The 26,024-nt window shown below is 36.6% G+C and overlaps 1 protein-coding gene across 4 annotated transcripts in view; it reads right to left on the bottom strand.

Annotated features, from left to right (window-relative positions):
* Nucleotides 1-26,024, bottom strand: part of SLC44A5 (solute carrier family 44 member 5) — a 380,222-nt gene that overhangs the window by 6,446 nt on the left and 347,752 nt on the right. For 3 of the 4 annotated variants that reach the window (XM_074221155.1, XM_074221156.1, XM_074221157.1), the window contains 5 exons: nucleotides 14,961-15,064; nucleotides 13,040-13,113; nucleotides 5,052-5,122; nucleotides 4,876-4,955; nucleotides 481-565 (listed from right to left, as the gene is read on the bottom strand). In XM_074221155.1, coding sequence (XP_074077256.1) covers nucleotides 481-565; nucleotides 4,876-4,955; nucleotides 5,052-5,122; nucleotides 13,040-13,113; nucleotides 14,961-15,064 — 414 coding nt within the window. The remainder of the gene's footprint in view (nucleotides 1-480; nucleotides 566-4,875; nucleotides 4,956-5,051; nucleotides 5,123-13,039; nucleotides 13,114-14,960; nucleotides 15,065-26,024) is intronic. The other variant, XM_074221159.1, reaches the window with a different exon arrangement.

Genomic DNA, 26,024 nt, shown 5'->3' with positions numbered 1-26,024 from the left:
TTCCCCATCCATTGATGTATAGTTCTAATGGCTAAATTCATCCATTAGCATAAATTTGAAGACATTTTTGAAAAGTATAAAAGAATGGCAGTGGCTAGGTGGTGTAGTGGGTCGTGCACCAGCCCTGGAGTCAGGAGCACTGAGTTCAAATCTGGTCTCAGACACTTAATAATTACCTAGCTGCGTGACCTTGGCAAGGCACTTCACCTTATTGCCTTATAGATAAAAACAAAAACAAATAAAAAAGTATAAAAGAATGGCTGAGGTGTTCCAACCCCAGGGAGCCCAAGAGTCATGGCAGCACTTTTCAAAGCTCCTGGGTGCTTGTAACTGCTGCTGAAGGAAACTCTTGAGCAATTTTCCCATTGTAGCCAAAACATGATTTTAATCCTGCTGACAACCAAAGTTTGGCCCGTCATTTTCTCACTATCATTAGAAGTCTCCCCAGCTACATCCTGACTGTAGGTGCTAAATACTTACAGAAGCAGAGGAAGAGGGTATCAACACACATTGCAAAGACATTGAAGAAGCCATGGGCAATGAGATAAGATCCAAAAACCATCATCTGGAAGCAGATAGCACAGAGGGGAAAATGTCATTGAGATGGTCCCAAGAAGCAAATATGAAAGGTTCCATATACTGTCTATTCACAATGAATTCTCAGAGGCAGGAGATCCATGCTTTTCATTTATGATGGAAGGCTCAACTTTAGCATCCACATGAGGTCTTTTCTGATTCCTCTCACTTATTATTGTCCCCCATATCACCCTATGTGTGTGTGTGTGAGTAAATATAATGTATGCTTTATGTACTTAAATATTCATTGTTTACCTCAATCCTAATAGAATGGTTGGGCCTATTGCAGACCCAGCCCCTAACCCAGTGACTGGCACAAAGGAGAGATTGAAGGAATGAATGAATATGATACTCTGATGAGATGGAGATCAGAAAAATTTCATTACTCCCTAAAACAGGGACTCAAAGATTTAATACTGAATTTTTCTCACTTGGTTAGTCCCAAGATTCTCAGGAAAACTCCATTTTCTGAAGGAAGCAGTTCATTTTGGGGTCTGTTGCCATTGTTTCCCCTGGATTTTCATGCTTAAGGTACAATTCATTCCCACATATTTGAGCACAGGTTTTGTGGAGCTCCCTCAGAAGTCACTGTTGGGTCTCAATATGCTTCTTGTTTCAGCATCTTTTTCCTCCAATCTTAGATCCCTTAGCTAAGTCAGGAGGAAGATTAGGACATCTGCAATCAGAGGTACAGACCCTTAGAGGCCAGCTGGTCTGGGTTCCTTCACTTCACAGAGGAGAAATGCATGGCCATGGTCAGTAAGTGACTTGGCCAAGTCCTTTAGGTAATAATGAGTAGAACTGGCATTTGGACTTAGATGCTGAGTCTAACTTCTGCCTTCTTTCCACTGGACCCCACTGCCTTCTAGAGGGAGAATAGTAAAACTATTGATTGTTGGAGAAGAGAGAAGCAATTATCTGCCCTTCTTTTAGTTCTGCATTAGATGAACAGTGTAGGAGAGGAAAATGCCAAAGAAGGGGCATCTCCTGTTAGGCATCTGGTTGATTTTTTACAATTACTGAGTGTGTGTGTGTGTGTGTGTGTGTGTGTGTGTGTGTGTGTGCGCGTGTTGCTTTGGGGGGGAACCCTTTCCATGTTCATATATTGTCTCATTTCATCCTCACAACAAACAAGTGATTTAAATGTCATTATTTTCCTTTATATTCCCATTATATTGATGAGGAAACTATAGGATCTGAACTCAGTTCTTCCTGACTTCAAGTCGGTGGTGCCACCCAGCTGTCTTGAAGTCATGCTCCTTCCAAATCAAGTGTGGTAGAGCACGTCAGAGTCAATTTTAGTGAATTAGATGCACTCTAATCGATTTATAATGTGCATTGTGGTCTATATAATACTGAAGCAGAACTGTATCATGGAAAGATTACTGGGTTTGGAATCAAAGGACTTGGGTTCAAATGTAGCCATAACTACCTACAACTCACATGACCTTAGACACATGCTGTGGTACCTTTCTGCCTCATTTTTTCATCTGTTAAATGACCTCCAATTTCCCTTCCAAGTTGAAATCTATGACCTTATTCAATAGATTTGGTCAATGAAGTGCAAAAAAATTTCAGAGAAACCAGTCATTTCAAAGAATGAATGAATCCATTACCTTATCACAAGAGTGAATTAGGAAAAAAACCAAAATGGTTGTACCAAGGCAGCCTACAATTGTGACCATAAAGGTATGTGTGACTAGAGCATTCCAGGCAAAAGGAATTTGTAATTACTTTAGTAGATTTTTTTTATATATAGCATATATCATATATCATAAATCAAAGAAAAATGTCTTCTATATAGACACACTAACCTCCAAACACTTCAGGCCTTGAACTTAGAAAGGAAGCAATGCAATGTCTTGTTACTGAAAGGATTCTACACATATGTGAGTCTCTGAACTTGCTTGGGGTGTTGCCAACTTATCTTTAGTGTGCCTCAAAGAACTGGAGGTTAAAGGGGTGCCCATCAATTGGAGACTGGTTATATCTATAGATATAGAAAATATATATAACAAGATATAGAAATATATAACAAAAGATATCACAAGATAGAGAAAAGTGATGGAACCTCAGTGTGCTCTAACAAAGGATGAAGGGAATGGTTTCAGATAAAAATGGGAAGATTTTTATGAACTGATACAGAGTGAAGAGAACAGACTAGGATAGCAATTGATGCAATAGCAATTTTTTAAAGACAATAACTTTGAGTGTTAACAAGAATTGTGATCAAAGCAATGATCAACCATTCTTTTTTTTTAGTTTTTTGCAAGGCAAATGGGGTTAAGTGGCTTGCCCAAGGTCACACAGTTAGGTAATTATCAAGTGTCTGAGGCTGGATTTGAACTCAGGTCCTCCTGACTCCAGGGCTGGAGCTCTATCCACTGCACCACCTAGCCGCCCTGACCCACCACTCTTACACAAGACCAAAGATTAAACATGTTATCTACCTTCTGACAGAAAGGTGTGTAGATCAAAACATTTTTACTGCTCAATGTGGCAATTTGTTTTCCTTGACTCTATTTGTTATAAGGAAGTGAGGATTTGTTCTTTTTTTAATGGAAGATGAAGCAAGAAAAAAGAAAAAAAAATAATTTTGTTATCTAAAAAATTGTAACAAATTAAAAAATTCAATGTGTTTTCCTCATAGTAAAGAATACTACTATGCTGTAAGCAAAAAAAAAAAAAAAAAGAATGAGAGTCTATTACTTAAAGGTCGTTCTCAAACAAAAAGTTTGGTGAAGGCTTTTCTTCTAAATTCTTGTTTCAGACCAAGAAAAAGAACCTTAATATGATTTAATCTTCAAAAGAATTTTTAAACATAGTAACAAAAATTTCAGAATGATAACCCAAACACCATAGGGTGGGAGCAAGATTGTCTAGGGCCAGTCCCCGAATCATGCTCTTACAGGTGAAGATTATTTGTTTGCGACTTTTAGAAACTCCATTGAGTATGTATGCACCCATTGAAATTATTTCAGTGACTAGGACTATCCTTTAAAGGTAATGAACTAGTTCAGTCAACTTTTTATACCTTCTAAGGGGTAGGTTTCAATATCTAATCCTGCCTCCAAGACTACTTGGTTATCTTAAATTCTGGGAAGGACAGACTCTTATGGGAAATAGCATCCCCCATTTTATTGAGAGAACAGGTGAGAGTAGAGCAGAGTGGGTTTCTGTTCAGGGGGATTTATTTTCATGTTAATACCCTTTTAAGAGAAGTGCCAAGTGCCTTCCTTCCAAAGTCCTAGAGGATAGTTCACATCTTTGAAATTATCTCATGAGGTTGATTAGGGCATTAGTAGATGATGTGTAGTAGAGTGAAAAAGAAGCCTGGGTTTGGGATCCTTGATCTAGAGCTGGGTGGGACCTCAGAAATCATTGAGTCCAACCTCATCATTTGAGAAAAAAGGAAACTAAGACCCAAAAGTTTCCATGATGTGATGCAGGTCACATGCAGGAAGCAGCCGAGGGAAGATCTGAACTGACTTCAGAGCCTATACTCTTTTCACTGTACCACACTGCCTCCTTCCAGTAACTCTACTCTCTGTCTCTTATTAACTAGGGAACCTTGGACAAGTGGCTGCTTCTCTTCTCACCTTCTTATATGTAAGCTTAGCTCCAATCACACCCAGCTACACTAGTTTGTCCAAAGTTGGCTTATCTTTTATTTGGATATGTCCTCTATATTCTTGATTACTGCTACCATCACCACCATGCTCATCCCTCATATATTCTAAGACTATAGTAACAATGAAAAATCAGGTTCAGTTCTGATTCTGGGCTGCCAATTAGCTGCTATCAGTCATGATTACTTCCCCATCATCACGCTAAATCTATCTATAACTGGGGAAATGACATTAGCTTGGTTCTTAGCCTTCTGCAGCCTACTGAAGGAGGTCCCATGTCTTAATCCTTAATGCACAATGCCTCTATATATTCATTGCTTTAACTCCCATGGAAAACTTGAGGCAACTTAGGGTCACAGATCCAAAACTAGGAGGATTCTCCAAAGTGATATAGCCCCAACCTCTTGGTTCATCATCATATAATCATTGGTGCACAGATCAAGAAATGAATGGAATCTCAAAGGTTGCCCAACTAGCCCAAGCCCTTCATTTGACAGGAGCAACTGAAGCCCAGAAGGTGAAATGACACTGAGTCAAGGCAACATAGAGAGAAAGGCTCTGGTGACAATATGGGGTCTGAGGTCAGGTCTTTGATGCCAAGCCCTTCCCCATGCTCCCCCTCCCAATCTAAAAGCTCTATAGTATGCCACAAAGATGCAGCCTTCCTTACCAAGAGAGGCACCCAGTAATAATTCAGTGTTGGTGCTGTGAATGGGAGTTTTTTTGTGAAGAATAAAAAGCCCAGGACACCTATTAAAACAGGAAGAAGATCATCATTCATTTGCATGGTGATACCTTCTTTTATAGCAAAGCACTTCCTGTTCCCTCTTTCTTCAGATTACTTACCTATCCCACCAGAAATAAACAGCTTCCCCATCCACAATGTTAATTCTGTCACTTTGTCCAACACAGCAATTCTGCAAGATAAAGAAGTTGAGAAAATAACCCTTAAACCTCCCTTCCTTGTTTGGTCTATATTTCTGAGGGGCTTTGGAATTCACAGAGGGTAGCAGGAGTAGTACATGCATCTTGCCTTGACCTGATAAAAGATGTCCAGGATGGACCTGGGGCCTAGAGATGGAACTGACTCATTTTAATGCTTGAAACATAACCCAGTCTTGCTTGGCCATTCAAGGATGCTCCTGGGGCCATATTGTTTTCCCAGCAACAGTTCTGCTACTGGGGATATGACGAGACTTAAGAATGTTCGATGGTTCTAGCAGGCTTTCCATTTGTCCCACCCAGGCCTTCTAAGTCTCCTGTCATTTTTCCCCTTCCTTAATGACCAACTCCTTTTTTTGATGCAGATGACCTAGTGGCTCAACGAGAACTTGGAGGCAACTAAAGCAGTAAAGAAAGGGGAAAGTGAAATAATTCAAGAGAAATACAGAGTAGTGAGCCAAAATTAAGGAAAAAACTGGCATTAGTCTGAAAGAAAAATCAAATACATAAACCTGCTCTCTGCCATAGTTATTTCAATAGTGGTCTTAAATGCTTTTATATGAGTCTTACTTGAACTACATTCCCTTGTTTTTGTTTTCTTTTTTGCAAGGCAATAGGGTTAAGTGATTGCCCAATATCACACAGCTAGTGAATATCAAATGTCTGAGGTTAGATTTGAATTCAGGTCCCCCTGACTCCAGGGCCAGGGCTCTATTCACTATACCACCTAGCTGTCCTGTCTACAATCACTCTTGATTTTTTGATCCAATGTTATTTCTCCATATGTTATAATTGCTGTGTATATTGTCTTCTTGGCTCTCCTGGCTTTATTCCTCAGACATTAGTTCATGTAATTCTTTCCAGGTTTCTCTGCCTTCAACATTCACATCAATTCTTAATCACAGTAATATTTCATTACATCTATGTAACAAAATTTGGTACTTTGTACCTAATTCTTAACCATTACAAAAAGTGCCAAAAATATACAGATATTTTCAAGTATATGGGGACTTTTTTCTTTTCAGTAGTTTCTTTGGGTTAAAAGCCAGTAATGGAGTTTCTGGTTCAAAGGATCTAAATATTTTGGTTACTTTATTTGCATAATTCTCAGTTGCTTTCCAAAATAACTGTAGTACTTCATAACCTCATCAGCTTCGAGTAGCTATATTTCTTTTTTCTTTTTTTTTCTTTTTTTTTGCAAGGCAAAGGGGGTTAAGTGACTTGAACTCAGTTACTCCTGACTCCAGGGCCAGTGCTTTATCCACTGCATCACCTAGCTGCCCCCATGTAGCTATATTTCCCCAATCCTTCCAACAATGATAGTTACCAAATTTTTAGTACTTTTACTAACTCACAGACCTTATGGTTAAGGGTCATATTGATTTGCATTTCCCTTATTAATGACTTGGAGCATTTTTTCATGTTTGTGATTATTTTATAGTCTTAGGGTTTGTTTTTTTTTTTTTGGCTCTGCAAGGCAAATGGGGTTAAGTGGCTTGCCCAAGGCCACACAGCTAGGTAATTGTTATTATTAAGTGTCTGAGGCCAGATTGGAACTCAGGTACTCCTGACTCCAGGGCCAGTGCTCTATCTACTGCACCACCTAGCCGCCACTTTTATAGTTCTTTTGAGAAACATTTCATATTCTTTTATCATTAATTCAGTTGTAGTGTGGATATATATGTATGTATATAACTAGTTTATATACCTTGTTAAAAAAACCCTTATTAGATAAGTCTAATATATATATATACATATATATGTATATCTATATATATGTAGATATATATAGATATAAAGTTTTCTATCCTCATTGGAGACTTCTCTTATCTCTTATGCATTAATGAATTTGATGCACACATTTTTCAGTTTCAAGTATTTAAAATTATCTATTTTATTTTGTGTAAGTGCTTCTACTCTTGTTTAACACATCTTTTACCAATAGTCATGAAAGACATACAATCTTTCTCTTCCATTTTTGTACAGTATGATCTTTAGTAATAAGATTATGTAATCATTTAGACTGTATTGTAGCAAGTTGGTTTAAGCCTAATTTCTTCCAGATTGCTTTACAGTATTACCATCAATTTTTATCAAATAGGGAATTTTTTACCAGGCAATTTTTGTTTTCCACTTTATCAAACAATGGATTACTGATGATATATTTTTTTAATCTCCTTTGTCTAGTCTATTCCATTGACCCATCTATTATTTAATGAATACAGTTTAATATATGAATATGAATATAGTTTAAGGTCTAGAGGTGCTATTTCCCCTTTTGTCCTTCTTTTCATAATTTTACTTAATGTTGTAGACCTTTTGTTTTCCCAATTGAATTGTGTTATTAGTTTATCAAGGTCCATAAAATCCCCTTGGTGATTTGATTGGCATAACATTGAAAATATAAATTAATTTTAATAGTTTGTCATTTTTATTATATGAACCCAGAATACCCCTCTATTTAATTTGTTCTTCATATCTTTAAGGAGCATTTTTATAATTGAATCTATTCAAGTCTTTTATATGCTCTGGGAGATTCAGCTCTAGGTATTTTATGCAGTTTCTACTTATCTGTAATAGAATTTCTTTCTATTATTGTTTCTTGATTTTGCTATTTCCTATAGAAATACTGTTTGAATTAGAGGATTTATTTTGTAACCTGCAAGTTTGCTGAAGCTATTAATTGTCTTAATTAGTATCTTTGTTGAATCCCTAAGGTTTTCCAAGTAAACAATCATATCAACAAAGAAGGGGTTATATTATCTTCTCTTTACATATCTGTATTCCTTGAACTTCTTTCTCTTTTTTGAGTGCTCTTGCTAGGATTTCTAAAATTATATTAAATAATAGTCAGGAGAGTAGTCATCCTAGCTTCACTCCTCTGTTTACTAGAAAAGATGCCATTTGTAACCCGATTCCTATTGTGTTTGCTTTTGATTATAGATATGTGTTTTGTAAAATATTTTTAAAGGTCCTTCTATGCTTCTACTTTGTACGAGATTTTTAGCATAAAGGACCATTATATTTTATCAAAACATTTTTCTATATTTATGGAGGTAATGTGGTGTTTCATATGATAATGCTGATTGTTTTTATGTCTGACTGTCTTTGAATCCATGATACAAATACCACTTGATCATAAAGAATAATTTCTAGGATAAATAACATCTGTTTGCTAGGATTTTGTTTTAAAAAGTTGATTCAATATTTCCTAATGCTAGCCTATACTTTTCTTTTCTTTCTTTTTTTTTGTTTGTTTTATTTTTAGGTTTTTTGCAAGGCAAATGGGGTTAAGTGACTTGCCCAAGGCCACACAGCTAGGTAATTATTAAACATCTGAGACCGGATTTGAACCCAGGTACTCCTGACTCCAAGGCAGGTGCTTTATCCACTATGCCACCTAGCTGCCCTTAGCCTATACTTTTCAATACTTTTTTAACTTTCTCATGTTTAGGTAACAAGACTATATCTCATAAAATATTCTATTGAGGATCTTTCTTTGTTTGAGAATAATTTGTGAAATATGGGTACTACTTTTTACAAGTCTGTTAGAATTATCCCAGGAATTCATCAGACCAAAAGTTTTGTTTCTTTGTTCTTTTACAGCTAGATCTTTTTCCCTTTCTGAGATCAAATTATTTAAGATCTCAATCTGTTCTGCTAAGAGATTAACTATTTCACATTTTTGAAAGTATTCTCTATTCCTTTTGTATTCTCAGTTTTGTTGAGAATAGGTTTTGAGCACTCTTTATTTCTTCTGGTTTTGCTATGATTTCACCTTCCTCATTTGCTGTTTCATTGTCTTGATTTTCTGTTCCCTTTTAAATCAGATTAGCTAAGGGATTATAATTTTCTTCTAAGAACTCATTTTAGTTTTATTTATCATTTCCATGGTTGTTTCTGTTTCCAGTTTATTTCCCCTCTAATTTTAATATCTTTTTGAGCTTATTTTGTTAATTCATTTGTTGTTTTCTAATTTTTTATATACATATTCAGTTCAATAATTGTTTCTTTTTTCTAGTTTATTACTGTATTTTTGTAAAGATAGTATGTCCCTGTAAAGAACTAGTTTAGCTACATCCCAGAAATGTGGCATAGTGTTTCCTCATTATTCTTAATAATTATGATTTGTCCCTTGAGTCAGAGTGTTTTCCCTGCTGAGTTATCTGTTCATGTTCAGGTTTTAAGATTTCTTTCTTTGATACTTCCAATTCAAATAATACTTATGATTCACTTCCTGATTCCCTCCCCTATTTGTGGTTTCCTTGGAGACTGATCTCAAAGAGTCTTAACCTCTCCTGGACAATTTTTAGCCTAGGTCTTGGCCTTCAGGTTTGGTGGAGGACTCCATAGCCCCCAAATGCATTGTATCCTGTCTTGATGATGTCCTGCTCTCTCTGTTCCTCAGTTTTCTGGCCTAGCATTGGAATTTGGGGATTTCTTTCCTAGCACTGTTGGTTCAGGCTTTGTAGCTAGGGTTTCAGCTCCTGGTAGACTTTTGCTCCAAAAGCTTGTGGCCAAGTTAATTATGGAGGCCTGAGCAAATTCATACATCTTGGAAACAGAGTCTTCATAATCCTGGAAAGAGGGAAGGGATACTAGAATGTCTGAGTAGGTTTTGATGAGAGTCTGTCATGATGCTGGGCCTGCTAACTTTACTGATGATAGCACAGGAAAGGAGCATTAAGTGAGCTTACAGTAAGTGAACATCAGTTTTCATATTTTTAAAAAATATTTATTTTATTCTGAATGTAGCTCTTAAACAAGCACTTTGAAAACAACCTATTTTGGATTCTTGGTGCTGCAGAGTTGCTATATCATTGGTGTGTCCTTTCTGTATAAGAGAGGCACAAGAGATAATAGGAATGGAGACAAAGTCCAGTCCATCCTTTTATTGTACTTGTGATCTGTCTCCTTTATCAAATCTAGCTCTGTTCTTTTGTTCCTCCATTTTCTACATCTGACTTTTCTCAGACTTTTTTGGACGTTTTTCTGTACTGAGCCCACCCCAGGTATCTTATCCTACTGCCCTCAGTTTCTCTTTCTTTTTCTGTGCTTTCTTCCCCCATTCGAATGAAGCCTCCTTGAAGGCAGGGACTAATTTTCTCTCTATTTGTATTCCCAGAACTTAGCACAGCATCTAAAGTATAGAAGGTCCTTAATAAATGCCTGTTTATGACTTGCCTGTTCCTGGATGACTTATCAAGCTCAATATGCTCCAAGTCAAAGTCATCTTATTTGTAAACTTTTCCCCTACTCATCCTCTTCCTATTGTCCACTGTGCACCCTCATTCTCCCATTGTCCAAGACTGAAATCTTATTCCTTTTGCCAAGATCCACTTCCTCCCCTCACCAGCCAAAACAGATTGGGGACTCATATCTTCTGTGCCATACGCTGCCATACACTGTGTTTTGTATCTTTTGTCTGTTATTTGTCCAGCTCTCTTGTTTTGCAGATGAGAAATGGAATACAGAGACATGACTTTTCCAAGGTCATGCACTAGTAAGTGGCAGGGCTGATATTGTTGCTGTTCATCCTTCACTCTTAAAGAAGATCAATGACATCAAGAGGGCAATGTCTCGACTTGCAATAGAATTGGATCTCAGTGAGGCAGGACTGCAAAATCATGAACCTTAGTCTTTCCTTCAGAATCATTCAGAATCCATTAGTAAGACATAAGTCAGAATGACTGACAATGGTTTCAGATGCAGTGAAAGTCCTGGACCTTTTTAAGCTAAGGTCTTTCCCAGGTCTCAGTCTGTCTGAGACAACATCCGTTCAGCAAAAGATAGCCTAGTTTGCCTTCATAAAAGAATCAGTGAGGAGGAGAAGAAGCTCAGTTCCCAGCCAGAACTGAAATAATTGCTATTTACACTCACTTTGAGCCTTCAAAATCCAAATAATGAACAAATGAGGCTTGGGACCTATTATTAACCAATTTATGAAAATCAGTGATTTGGGTTTAAAGATATAGTTGAGTAACTTCATTTGAATCCCTATAGACTTTATCAAAGCCTGGTTTTCCAGAGCTCTATTTCACAAAATTGTGAATGAAAACTCTATAGCAGCAGTGGGAATGGGGAGGAGGGCATGAATGCAAGAGATGTTGATATAGGATTTGGGAACTAATTCTTTAAGAGAGGGAGGATTAAGAATGGTCCAAGATATCTTCCACCATTCACATCATGGACAAAAGCATAGACTGGTGGTGCCCATAGACAGAGAAGGAAAGGCCCAAGTTTGATTTTGGATGTATTCTGTTTAATGTACCTATGGGACATCCATGTGGCAGAGTTCTATAGGCAAGTTATTGTATATGCATCTACCTGGGTGGCATGGCCAATAGAATGCCAGATTCAATAGTCAGGAAGATCTGAATTCAAATTCTGTATCAGACATCTATTAATTATGTGATCCTGAGCAAGACATATCATCTCTCTCAGTCTTAGTTTCTCCCCCTGGAAAATGAGAGTAATAATATTACCCATCTCCCAGGGATATAGGGAGGATCAAATGAAATACCATTTTAGAGAGCTTTGCAAAACTTACAACATTATTGGAGGTTGATGATGAGAGCCTTATTTCCCTACCTGAATCAGAAATTCTAAGAGTAGAGACTGTTTATTCAACTCGGAAACCTTCTTTACTGCCTAATAGTGCTTCATACATATATATTTGTTGACTGATAGTGTTTCCATCAGCAAATGACAAACTCCACTAAGAAGCATTTTCAAGTGCTTCCTCTAAGATCAAAGCAATCCATAGTCATATGAAAAAAATGCTCTAAATCATTACTTATTAGAGAAATGCAAATTAAAGCTTCTCTGAGGTACCACCTCACCTCTCAGATTAGCCAATATGACCAGAAAGGATAATGACCATTGCTGGAAGGATTGTGGGAAATCTGGGACACTATTACACTGTTAGTGGAGCTGTGAACTCATCCAATCTTTGTGGAGAGAAATTTGGAACTATACCTAAAGGGCAACAAAAATGTGCATACCCTTTGACCCAGCAATACCATTACTTGTACAAAAAATATTTATAGCAGCCCTGTTTGTGGTGGCAAAGAATTGGAAATCAAGTCAATGTCCTTCAATTGGGGAATGGCTTAGCAAACTGTGGTCTGTGTATGTCATGGAACACTATTGTTCTATTAGAAACCAGGAGGAATGGGAATTCAGGGAAGCCTGGAGGGATTTGCATAAACTGATGCTGAGTGAGATGAGCAGAACACTGTACATCCTAACAGCAGCATGAGGGTGATGATCAACCTTGATGAACTTGCTCATTCCATCAGGCAACAATCCTGGACAATTTGGGGCTCTCTGCAATGGAGAATCCCATCTATATCCAGAGAAGGGACTGTGGAGTTTGAACAAAGACCAAGGACTATTACCTTTAATTTAGAAAAAACCCTGATATCCTATTGTCTGATCTTGCTATCTCTTATACTTTATGTTTCTTCCCTAAGGATATGATTTCTCTCTCTTCACACTCAATTTGTATCAATGTATACCATGGAAACAATGTAAAGACTGACAAATTGCCTTCTGGGGGGGGGTGGGGGGAGGGAAGTAAGATCAGGAGAAAAATTGTAAAACTCAAAATAAATAAAATCTTTAAAATCAAGTGCTTCCTCTATGTGGGCCAGTGATCATATGAAGTCCTAGAGATTCCAAGGAAGGCAAAGACAGACCCTGTCCACAGGAGCTTACATTCTAGTGGGGAAACCAATATGTAAGAAATTAGATACATGAACAATTTACATGTAGAGTAGATGGAAGACAGTCTCCTAGGGGAAGCATTACTGACCAATGAGAAAACCACTCCACAACACGTGTGTCTAGAACATAGTAGGAGATGTGCAACACTGAATCTGACTACTGACCTCAATACATTTCTCATCACAAGCATGAAAGCATTCTTGGCTGCAGTGAAAAAGTCTTCTCCATACATCGCAATCTGTAGAAAAAACAAAGAAAACATGAGATAATATTCTGGAGTCAGAACAATGCCTTCAAAGGAGCAGAGATGAGATTGAAGAAATGAAAGGATGATCTCCCCATCAGTCATGCCCATCTCCCTGTTCCTTCTTGGAAGAAATGAGTCTGTTGGTGTGGGGACTGAATGGAGTGTTCCTGAACTTGGCATTTGTTCATTACTGCTCACAATCTATTTGGACTCCATGCTCTATACAGTTCATAGTCAGAAATCCAAAGGAAGGCTTTTTAATCCTCTTTGTGTTAGACCTCCTTGGTAGTTGGGTGGGGCCTATTGAACCCTTCTCAGGTTACAAGCCCCTGATCTAGACTGAGATTCAGAGAGGTTTGAAGAACCATAGATTTTCATCTGGAAGGAACCCTAGAAATCTCCTAATTCAATGTCCTCATTTTAGGGCTGAAATTGAGGCTCAGAGAGGGTTAGTGACCTGCCCAATATCACACATCATAAATAGCAGAGCCAAATTCTGTCCCTTATTCATCATTTCTCTTTAGTTAAGTCACTTTACATCTATCCTCTGTTTCTTCATTTGAAAAATAAGAGGATTTGTTGAGATATTCTTTAAAGTTCCTTGTGGTTTCAAATCTAGCTTCAAATCTATGGTCTTAGGATACTCTCTGGGCCTCAGTTTCATCATCTGTTCAATGAGGATATTGGGTTATATCACTGCTGAGATTTTTTCTACATACCAACCAGTATCCCAGGATCTGGGGAAGTTAGTCTGCTAACTCCTTCCCTCCTGTAGCAACAGTTTCACCAACATGGAGACTTACAGAGAAAAGTAAATCTGTTCTCCCAAATCAGTGAAATCAGGCCTTTGTCTTTTTGTGTCTCAAAAACCTTGGAATACTGGTGTTTTTTTTCTCTAGTTGTACTTTTTTAGACATATTTACAGTTATAATTATTCCACAATCAGACTTGGAGTCTTGAGGATCTGACCTCAAATCCTGCCTTAGCTACTTCCTAGCTGTGTAACTCTGGAAAGTGCTTAAACTCTATTGGCCTCAGTTTACTCAACTGTACTAGAGAGATAATAACAGGTTTGTTATGAGGATCAAAAGAGTTAATTCTTGGAAAATCCATTTGCACAGTGATGAACACAGGGAAAGGTGCTTTAATAAATGCTAAGTCCCTTCCCTGCTCTTTCCTAATGGAAGAAAATGCCAGACTTCTGTTACAGTTTTATGAAAATAAAGATGTGTTTTTTTCCCCTTCTCAAATCCTAGATCCTACTAAATCTCTCCAAGGAACATAGTAGCCAGGATATGAGGCCCAGTCTAGATAATCAGTTCTTTGGTCTATTGAGTTCTGCTTATGGGAACTTCAAGTAACTGAAATATTCCATCAGGACCAACTATCGTTTGAGATGGGGAGGGAAAAGGGAGAATTCTAAACTAAATCAAACCCTCATTTGTTTTGGCTAATTTACAAGATATTAATCCTCATACTGAAAATTTATCTATCAGCTCATGGAAGCTGATCTGAGCTGGCTTGGTATGTCCATGTACATATGTGGATATACCTAGATGCTTAACTATTCTAATATCTAGGCCAAAAAAACATAAAATATCAGTTTTGACACAAATGAAAATGCAGTCATGTATAACCTTATTCTCTGAAGGATGGTTATTGAACCAAATTAAATAAATAAATACTCGAATTTTGTATGAAATTCTTAAATCATAGGACACCCAAGGGACTAAAAGTGGTAGCACCAATGAAAATCCTTGCTATCCAAATGCCTTTGTCTAAATGACTCCAGTTTGATAAAGATGAAGCCCCACATGAAAAGAACTCCAATTACCTACCATTATGTAGGCATTTCTGTTTATAAACTTGAGGACTTTTTCCAAAAGCCAGAAACAGTACTTGAGGCAGTTTAGAATGAACTTAGCAGCTGCAGTTTGAGATTCTGTAGAAAGGCAAAACCAAAATCCATGAGCAGCTTGTAGCTGAATCCTGGGAATTCAAATGTCTAGGGGTAAACAGCAAAATCAGCCTAAGTAGAAACCATGAATGGAAAACATACTCTGTGTGAGTATAAATACATGTGTAGAAAGGAGAGGCCATCGCCAATGTGAATTGTTTTCAATTGAAAAAAGCTGATCTTTGAGCCAGAAGAAACCAAGTTCAAGCCATATTTGTGACTTTTCCTAACTGTATGATCTTGAGAAAGTCTCCTAACTTTTGTGTACTTTAAAAACCTCTCTAAGCATCTAGGCTACCCAGATGATGTTGACTTGCATTGGCAGAGGGATTTTTCTATAACAATGGAAGCAACAGTGTTCTGTCATTGCTCCCATTGACACCCTCTGTTTTCTAACAATGGCAACTTCAAAATAGTCACAAATCACAAAATGAGTTCTGTCTGTTCCATCACCCTTTCACTTGTGCATTGACAGGCACAGATTGATGGAAAAAAGGATGAGAAGGTCAAGGATCACATAATTCAAACTATTAAATATTCATTTGACTTTGGAGACTCAAGGTCTAATGACCAATAAGTGGACACACTACAGGAGGAAGTAGTCACATTTGCTAAATGGGAAATCATAAAGATGAGCTTTTAAAATACCCAACTTATTGCTAAATAGAAGGGCAGCTCTCAGGTTCATCCCAGAAAGGTGCATCATAGAGTGGGAAGAACTGGTTTCATCATGCAATCAAAGGTAACAAGGATCTATTTTTGGATTGTTGGATGAACTTGCTTTGCAAAGCAAAGTAATAGAAGTAAGTTTTTTGTCTTTAAAGCATACTGTTTTGTGAGATGCTTCTGCAAGGAAGCAGAAAGAGAGAAGTTCCAATTCTTTGTGGTAGGTGCTAGATGGGGGATAAGATTGCACAAATGGGACATTCTCCTGTTCTCTTTTTTTTGTGGGCAAGGCATGTTCAGATCAATAAACATAAGTTACATACAAAATAATATACATTGAAGCTATGATTAAGAATGTGAGCTCAGTGAGGGCAGAGACTGTGTTTGTTTTTGAATCTGATCCCAGCACCTTAGCACCCAGCAAGCCTTTAGTAAATTCCCGTTGACTGCTGACCATCTGACAAGATATGGCACCTGAGTTGAGCCATGCAGAGAGCAAGGCTTATCAAGAAACTGTTGAGAAAGAAGAGTATTCCAGACATTGGGGACAGCTTGTCTAGAGACTTGTGAATAGGATATGAATGTGATGTATGAGGAAGAGTGGAAAAGTCATTTGGGCTGAAGTAGAGAAGGAAGTGGTGGAATAAGGTAGAAGGTAGATAATGCTGAAGCATTTGAGATGTTCCATGATGAACTTAAAAAAATTCCCCAAGATAAGACAACGTATGCATTGATACTCAATTTCAATGAGAAAATGGGTACAGGACAAACCAGCAAAATCTAGTTTCAAAAGTCTGATTCAGACTTTTCACACACAAATACGGTCAGGTCTAAACAGTTAGAAAAATATCAATTGCTCGTGAGAAGGCCGAGTTAATATAATAGAAGGGTAATTTTATCAGATTAATCTACTTATTCAATGCCATACCAATCAAGGATAAAAAATTATTTTATAGATCTAGAAAATATAATAACAAAATTTATCTGGAAGAACAAAAGATCAAGAATATCAAAGACATAAATGAAGAAAATGCACAGAAAAGTGGCCTAGTTATTCCAGATCTAAAAATCATATTATAAAGGACAATTATCAGAGCTATTTGGTACTGGCTAAGAAAGAGAGTGGTGAATCAGTGAAGCAGGTTGGACACAGCAGCAAATAACCGTAATAATCTAATTTGGGAAACCCAAAGACTCCAGCTTCTGGGATAAGAACTCTCTATTTAACACAAACTTTGGGGAAAACTGGAAAGTATGGCAGAAACTAGGCACAAACCAACATCTCACCCTCTCTATTATGATAAGGTTGAAATGGGCATAGTAATTCAACATAAAAGGTGATACCATAAGCCAATTAGAAGAGCAAGGAAACATTTACCTGTCAGATCTATGGAGAGAAGAAGAAATTATGAGCAAACAGGAAATAGAAAACATTATGAAATGCAAAAAGGATAATTTTGATTACATTAAATTGAATAGTTTTTTTGCAGAAACAGTAGCAATGAAATCAAGATTAGAAGGAAAGCAGAAAGTTGGGAAATAATTTTTACCATTTCTGATAAATGCCTCATTTCTAAAGTATATAGAAGACTGAGTTTAATTTATAAGAATACAAGTTAATCCCCAATTGATAAATAGTGAAATGATATGAACATGTAGTTTTTAGATGAAGAAATTAAAACTGTCCATAGTCATATGAAAAAATGCTCCCAATCATTTTTAATTAGAGAAATAGAAATTAAAACAACCTTGAGATACTGTCTTATATCATTCAGACAGGTTAATATGACAGAAAAGGGAAATGATCAGTGTTGAAGGGGATATAAGAAAACTGGACACTAGGAGACTATTGGTAGACTTGTAGACTGAAAATAAAACATTCTAGGAAGCAACTTAGAATTATGCCCAAAGACATACAAAACTGTACATAACTTTGATCCAGCAATACCATTACTAGGTCTATATCCCAAAGAGATTATGTAAAAGTGCCAAAGACCTACATAGCAGCTCTTTCGTGGTGGCAAAAAAATTGGAAATTAAGAGGATGCCTATCAGTTGGGGAATGACTTAACAAACTGTCGTATATGACTGTAATGGATTATTATTGCTATATAAGAAATGATGAGCAGTCAGATTTCAGAAAAAAAAACCTAGAAAGACTTCTGTAAACTGATGCTGAGTGAAGTAAACAGACTAAGGAGAACATTGTACACAGCAATAATTTGATGATCAACTATGATAGACTATATGTAATATAATCAACTATATATAGACTATAAATAAATATATAAATATATAGTTTTCAACAAAACTGTGATCAAAAACACTAAAAGATATTAAATTTAGTGATGGAAAATGCCATTCACATTCACAGAAAGAACTGTGGAGTCTGAATGCAGATCAAAGCATACTATTTTCACTTTTAAAAAATGTTTTTGGGGCGGCTAGGTGGCACAGTGGGTAGAGCACTGGCCCTGGAGTCAGGAGTCCCTGAGTTCAAATCTGGTCTCAGACACTCAATAATGACCTAGCTGTGTGGCCTTGGGCAACACATTTAACCCCATTTGCCTTGCAAAATCCTAAAAAGAATGTTTTTATCTTTTCTTTCCCATGGTTTTTTCTTTTGTTTTTATTCTTCTTTCATAGCATGACAAATATGGAAACACATGTAACTCTAGTGTTCATGTATAACTTATATCATATTATTTGCTATCTTTGAGTGGAGGGGAAAGGTAACAGGAGAAAATTTCATGAAATTATGTAGAAGGGGGTGGCTAGGTAGTACAGTGGATAGAGCACTGGCCCTGGAGTCAGTAATACCTCAGTTCAAATCCGGCCTCAGACATTTAATAATTACCTGGCTGCATGGCCTTGGGCAAGCCACTTAACCCCATTTGCCTTGCAAAAACCTAAAAAAAATCATGTAGAAGTAAAACATTTTTAACCTTGGAAAAAAAGAATAAGAAATATGCTTTAGGATCAAGAAATGAATGATTCTTAGTTAATAGATTATTGAGCATTCTTATTTCTCCACAGCATAAAAACTTTGAGAATTAGAAAGGGCTGGATATGATCAGCACTGAAAAACTCGTAAAAAGGAAATTGGAGAATAGTTTTGACAGATACAAAAATAACTGGTTTCAAGTCATAGCCATAGGTAGTTTGGATGATTATTTTGAGCAAAAGTCAAAGTAAATCCTCTCTTTGAAGGTCTTAAACAGGAGAAGACATTTTAAGTGATTAGAAGCCATTCCAATCCAGTCAAGAAATCAATGACTTCTCAAAATAGAAAATGGACCAAAATAAAGATATTTATTCTGATATTAAGTTTAATGTACCACAATGAAAAGAGAGAGATTGCAGAAGTCATTTTACTCACCAAATAGTGGATCTCCTTACTAAGGAAAGAAATATGACAGTCACAGAACTTTCATTTTATTAGCCTACTTATAAAACATCATGGTAGAGAATCATGATGGCCTGGGATTTTCAGTCCTACCTCATAAAACATCAAAATTAGGAGAAAATTTCTTCAGAGACCTTCTTTTCCCATTTTTATATTATTACATATTTATGGAATAAAACAAGCATTTACATAACATAGTACAATACAAAATGACTGTACAGAAAACTGCATATCTACTAAGCATAACTTGCTATTCCTTTCAAAAAATAACAAAATTATCATGTAAATTTTTTTTTCTTTTTTGGTACTCTCCCCCTACCCTGCCCTAGAGATGGCTTCCATTAGATACAAAAAGGTGTATGGGTATGTGTTGTGCAAGCATATATATTTGTCTGTCTGTCTGTCTGTCTGTCTGTATGTATATAATTGTATACATTTTTCTATTTATCAGTTCTTTCTCTGGATGCATAGTGTCTTCCTTCCTATATCCTTTTATAATAGTCAAAATTATTTATAATAGTCAAAATAACATTCACTCAAAGTCATTCTTAAAACTATTGCTGTCCAGTGGTCTCTTGGTTTTGCTCATTTCACTCTTAATTTTTTCATGCAAGTTTTTCCATGTTTTTCTAAGATAACTGAGCTCATCATTTCTTAAAATACCACAGTATTTCATGACAATCATATGCTACAACTTGTTCATCCATTTCCCAATTGATGGACATCCAGTTTTGCCATCACAAAGAGAGCTGCTATATACAGTTTATAACTTTTAGGTAGTTTAATAACTCTTTGGGCATAATTATAGATCATTCTCCAAAATGGTAAGCTTAGTTCACAATTCCACCAACAATGAATGTGTCCCAATTCTTTCATATTTCCTTCAACATTTGTTGATTTCCCCTTCAGTCATTTTAGTTAGTCTGGTAGGTGTAAAATGGTATCTCAAGGTAATTTTAATTTAGAGATCTTGATGTGAAATCTAAATGAGGCAGATCATCTTATAAGTATCCTTATAGGTCTATATATTCTACATCCTATGGGTAAATAAAAACCAGAAAGGAAATAAAGCAACAAACCAATATATGTAGCTAAGGGAAAAGGCTGATAGAGAATTTTACCTGGAACCAGACAGACCTGAGGACAAATCCAACTTCAGACACTGACTAGATGCTGTGGTTGTTTTTCCTTTGTTCTCAAAGAGGACCAATGACATCAGGAAGGTGACATCTTGACTTCCAAATGAATTGGAACTGAGTGAGGCAGAACTGTGCAAAGGCATCAGCTTCAGTCCCTAAGCTTTGGTTTGTCTTAGTTTTCCCATCTGTGGATGATCATTTAACACCTACCTCCCAGGATTGTTGTGAGGATCAGATGAGAAAATAACAGTAAAGAACTGGTAAAGAATCTGGTGCATAGTAGGTGCTATAGAAATATCAGCCAGGATTAAAATAATGTGAGACAAACTACAAGAGTCAGCCCTTTCAGAGGGGTCTGCTGTTCTAGCTATAATAGTGTGGACTCTATATTTTCAGAAATAACCAATGTGTTAAGGAAGAGACAGTAGCAGCCCCAAGCCAAGGAAGTCGGGAATATCAGACTGATGCATACAAAGATGTACACAAAGAGGAAAGAAATCTATCCTGAGACTGACACACTTTTAAAAACTTTCCCAAATCATTTTTCAAGAAACAATAGAGTGACAGAATATAAAAGAATGGACAAAAGATTGTGTGTGCTCAATTTTTTTTACTAAAAAAATGAAAAGGTGGCAGAACATGCTTTTCCATTAACATAAGATTTTTATGAAATGATTTGTGCAAAATGAGGATGACTTTGAGCATAAAAACCAGAGTTTTGTGATTTTAAAAATTCCATTTCTGTGGCCATGCAATGGTATAAAAAGTTGAGATGCTAAAATATTTTTCTGTGTTTTTCTGGTAATGGATTTTAGAAAAGAATGTGATCTAATGGAACAAAACACAAGCTTGAAGCTTCCCTCCCACAAAACCTGCCCATGGACCTACAGACAACTTCATTTGACAATCCTCTGAGAAGTAGAATTAAGTGAGACCTCAAAACAACAAGACCCATTTGTTGATATCAGGTTCACATATGAGTCTTGAAGGAAGGGAAGTTGCATTCTCTGAAAGCAACTCTTTTCAAAGGAGTTTGTACCTCTTACACAGAACTTCTGAAGGTTCAGTGTGTTCCCCAATGATGTCCATAGGGATACTGAAGGTCTGGCACAACCCTCCATCTAATGACCTTCTATCATTTGGCTTTGTGCCTTCTTTGTTCCAGTTTCACAAACCTTCTTTCCCCTCTGTCTCCTGGCTTCATGGTTTTGCATCATCAATCAACATTGTACACCATGTCTTCCATTTACCTAAATGCAATACAACTTTTTGTATGCACCCTCAAAGCAAACATTGGCTTCTAATAGACTATTTGACAGTAAAGAGAAGAGAAAGGCAGGATGTGAGAGTGTTGAAGGCAATGTGTAGGCAGAGTGTTGGACTGCTCACAGATTCATCCCCTCTAAGTTAGACATTCACATTCAAGAAAAGTTAGAACACTTCTCTGAGCAGGAACAATTTGTTGCTAATTTGGAGAGAATGTTGAGCCAACTAACACTTAGCAAGAAACATACTGCAGAGAAGGAGTGGGCAGTTATCAGAGATATAGAACTGCATTTGCTTATCAGAACACTCATAAACATCAAGATTGGTTTGATTAAAATGATGGGTAAATACAGAAGTTACTAGATGTAAACCAAAACTTTACAAGGTTTACCAGCAGGAGAGTTCATTCATCTCTAAGAAGGCAGCATTTAATTCCATCAAATGTAAAATACAGATGAAGTTTAGAAAGCATTCTTGGCTTAATAAGAAGGCAGACAAAATTCAGTTTTACACTGATAGTAACAATCTAAAGCACTATTGACCTGTAGGCTATTTGCCCACGGTGCATTTCAACTACTCAGTGCTGATTAAATCATATTAATTAGTGATAGGGACATGATCCTAGAGAGATGGGATGAACACTTTCTTTCTTTTTTTTTATTTTTTGCGAGGTAAATGGGTTAAGTGGCTTGCCCAAGGCCACACACAGCTAGGTAATTATTAAGTGTCTGAGGTCGGATTTGAACTCAGGTACTCCTGACTCCAGGGCCAGTGCTCTATCCACTGTGCCACCTAGCCATCCCTGCGCCACCTAGCCGTCCCAAACACTTTTATTCTGTTCTCAACATTCCATCTTCAATCAATGCTGAAACCATTGACTGTTTATCTCATCTACTAATCAATCCCTCCCTTGAGCTGAAGTTCCAAATGAAGAAGTTCTTGAATGCCATTAGGTTCCTTTCATGTGGCAGAGCATCATTCCACTGCAGTTGAGATTTACAAGGTGGCGGGGGGGGAGGGGTTCATTGCTCATACAAAAACTGATTGAAATTTTCCAGCTTATATGGCAAGAGGAAATTTTCCTCCAGAAGTTCAAGAATACTTCCACTTTTCATCTCTAAAAACGTAAAGGGAATAGATTGTTCTGTGACTATCAGAGGCTCTCAGTCCTTGCTGACAAGATTCTTGCCAGAATTCTTCTTAATAGCCTGATCCTTCACCTGGGATTTGGTCATCTACCTGAGAGGCAGTGTGGCTTTAGACAGGGCCAAGGAAGAGTTGATATAGTGTTTTCTGTATGCCAACTCCAGGAAAAATGCCAGGAGCAGAATAAAGATCTGAACACATTTATAGACCAAGGCCATTGAAACCATCAATAGTGAAGAATTATGGAAAATCTTGTCAAAATTTGGTTGTCTGGAGAGGTCCATCAGTATTGTATGTCAGTTTTATGATGGCTTGCTGGCCTGGGTTCTGGATAATGGACAATGCACTTGTGTTTTCTGGCATCAATGAAGTGAATCAAGGCAGTGTCCTTTGCATTTTAGCATGATGTTTTTAGCTGTTATCAAATGCCTTCACTGAGGATGAACATGACCTCAAGGTCAACTACTGCACTGATGTCAAATTCTTCAGCTTGAAAAGGCTATAACCCAAGATCAAAATAGAGGGAGTGTTGGTGAATGATCTTCTGTTTGCAGGTGACTGTGCATCAATGTAGTCTCTGAGGCTGAGATGTGACAAAGTATGGATCGATTCTCTGCTACTTGTGCTCATTTTGGCCTAACAATTAATAATAAGAAAACTTAGGTGCTCCATCAGTCAGCACCACATCATCCATATGGAACCATGGGATATAGCAAATAGGTTTAGAATTCTGTGAATAAGTCCACAAATCCTCTGTACTTGTTAATGAAGATGACACATACATTGTCAGAACTAGTTCAGTGATTGGGAGGCTACAAAAGAAAGTGTGAGAGAGAAGAGGTATTAGACTGACTACCTCACTAAAGGCCTACAGAGCCCACTTGCTGATCTCATTGTTGTGTTTCAGTGAAACCTGGACAGTCTACTGGCACCATTTTGTCTTAGGAAGATTCTAGAGACTCTTCCCATGTGCAATTCTTTCTTTGGATCTACCTCCACACTTGACATTTTATTAAGGTTCACAAAATCGATTTTCTTTGCATAAAAGCAGTCCCCCAAATGTTCTACTATTGATGCAACATAAAATTATAGAATTATAATTGGCACCAATCAGTCAAGGGCTGCAAGGATGCTAAGGCCATAGAGTTCTTTCAATTGTTAACAGATCATATTGTTAGAGGTTCAGCATTGGGATTCAATCAACAGGCATATCTCAAGTGCTTAAAGTCCTCAGAGTCCATTGATCCCAGCTTTTCAGAAGAAAAACTGAGGCTCAGAGAATTTGTGACTTGTCTATTGTCAAATAACTAGAGCCAGAAACAAGGTCTAACACAGATGGTCCTGACTTCAAAGCCATCTCTCTGTCTACACTATGTTGATGCCCATTGGGCAGTGTTGTCTTTTCTTTTCCTTTAAAACTTTCACTAATGCCTTTTGTTTTAGCTTTTTTAGCCCTTTCCCAATATCTCTTGATGCCAGGCCTCCTCTTTCAAGAAAGAATAATAACTAAATAAAATGCAATGGCACAAAAATAAGGAAAAAAAGAATTTTCAGCTGGTAAAAGAAGTTCAAAAGAATCTTGAAGAATTGGTCAAATGGAAGCTAATGACAAAACAAAGTCAAAAGACTGAAAAAAACAAGAGAAAAAACTCAAAACAACTGAAGTGAAAACTGAATGTGGAAAATAACTAATATGGAAACTAGAAAAAGAAGAGGTGATTTAACAATCATTAAATTACCTGAAAAGCCTAAACAAAAAGGAGCCTACATATCATATTGTAAGAAATTACAAAAGAAACCTGAAAAGGTAGCTTAGAATAAGTAGGCAAAATAGAAATTGAAAGAATCCACTAGATACCTACTGAGAGAATGTCAGAATGAAAACTTTCAGGAATTAGAGTAAAATTCAGAATTCCCATGTCAAGAAGAAATCCAAGCAATCAGAAAGAAAGAATTCAAGTACTGTGGAGCCACAGTCAGGATTATATAGATTTAGTAGTTCCCACTATAAAGGAATGGAGAACTTGGAATATGATATACCCAAAAGACAAAGGACCTAGCACTACAATCAAGAATAATCTACCCAGAAAAATTGAGTATAGGGAAGGATTCATTCCTTATGAAAAAATAAGCACTGAAAAAAATATTGACATTCAAACCAAAACTCAAGAGAAACATAAAAAAGCAAATCTGAAAGAACAATCATAAGATTCTAAACCAGATTGACATTTTGCATGGGAAGATGTTATACCTAACCCCCCCCAAAAAACTTAATCATCAACAGAGTCCTAGAAGGAAACTACTACAACAGAGTATCTGGATATGATTCTATTAGTCTGGGATCGTGGCAAAAAAAAATGGAAGGGTGAGGAAGAGGGATGTATTAGAAGAGGGAGAAGGAAGAGGATGAATTGGGAAAATTATCTCACACAAATAGTGCAATAAGGAAGATTTTTTATGATAGAGAGGAAAATAGTCTGGAGTGGGCAAGAAGTTAATTTCATTCTCATCTGAACAAGTTTAGGAAGGACCAGGTAAAGTTATTGTAAGATTCACCTTACCCAACAGGGAAATAATTGGAGAGAAAGGAGTTAAATAAAGGGAGGAAAGGATAAAAGAGAGGGTACATTAAGAGAGGCATTAATCAAAAGCAAAAGAGATTCTTGTGGGGTCAGGATAAAAAAAGAAAAATATAAATATAAAAGAATAGGATAGAGGGAAATACATAATTAATAATAATCATAACTGTGAATGGGATGAATTAGAAACATGATTCCAGCAATAAATTGTTTTCAAGAAATATATTTGAAACAGAAAGATACAGAGAGAGTTAAAATAATGGGCTATAGGAGAATCTGTTGTGTTTTAGCTGAAGTAAAAAAGTCAAGGGAGCAATATTGATCTCAAACAAAGTAAAAGAATAAATAGAAATAATTAAAAGAGATAAATAGGAAAACTACATTTGCTAAAAGGTACCATAGATAATCACTTAATAACAATACTGAACATGTATGTACTAAATGGCACAGTAAGCAAATTCTTGAAGGAAAAAGTTAAATGATTTATAAGAGGAAGTAGTAAGATTATAATTGTAAGAAAGGGTGTTCAATTTACCCAACTCTTTACAATAAGTTAAAAAGACAAATAGAATTTCAGAAAAATTAGATATGATAGAACTCTGGATAATAATGAACGGAATAAAAAAGGAATATGCCTCTTTTTGGATATGCCTGGAATCTTCACAAAAATATCATCAAATAAAATATAATATCTCACAAATAAATGAAAAGCAAAAAATGCTAAATTCATATTTTAAAGACAA

This window comes from Macrotis lagotis, chromosome 2 (assembly GCF_037893015.1).
Source record: "Macrotis lagotis isolate mMagLag1 chromosome 2, bilby.v1.9.chrom.fasta, whole genome shotgun sequence".
Taxonomy (NCBI): Eukaryota; Metazoa; Chordata; class Mammalia; order Peramelemorphia; family Peramelidae; genus Macrotis; species Macrotis lagotis.
This window is presented reverse-complemented; position numbering and strand designations above follow the sequence as displayed.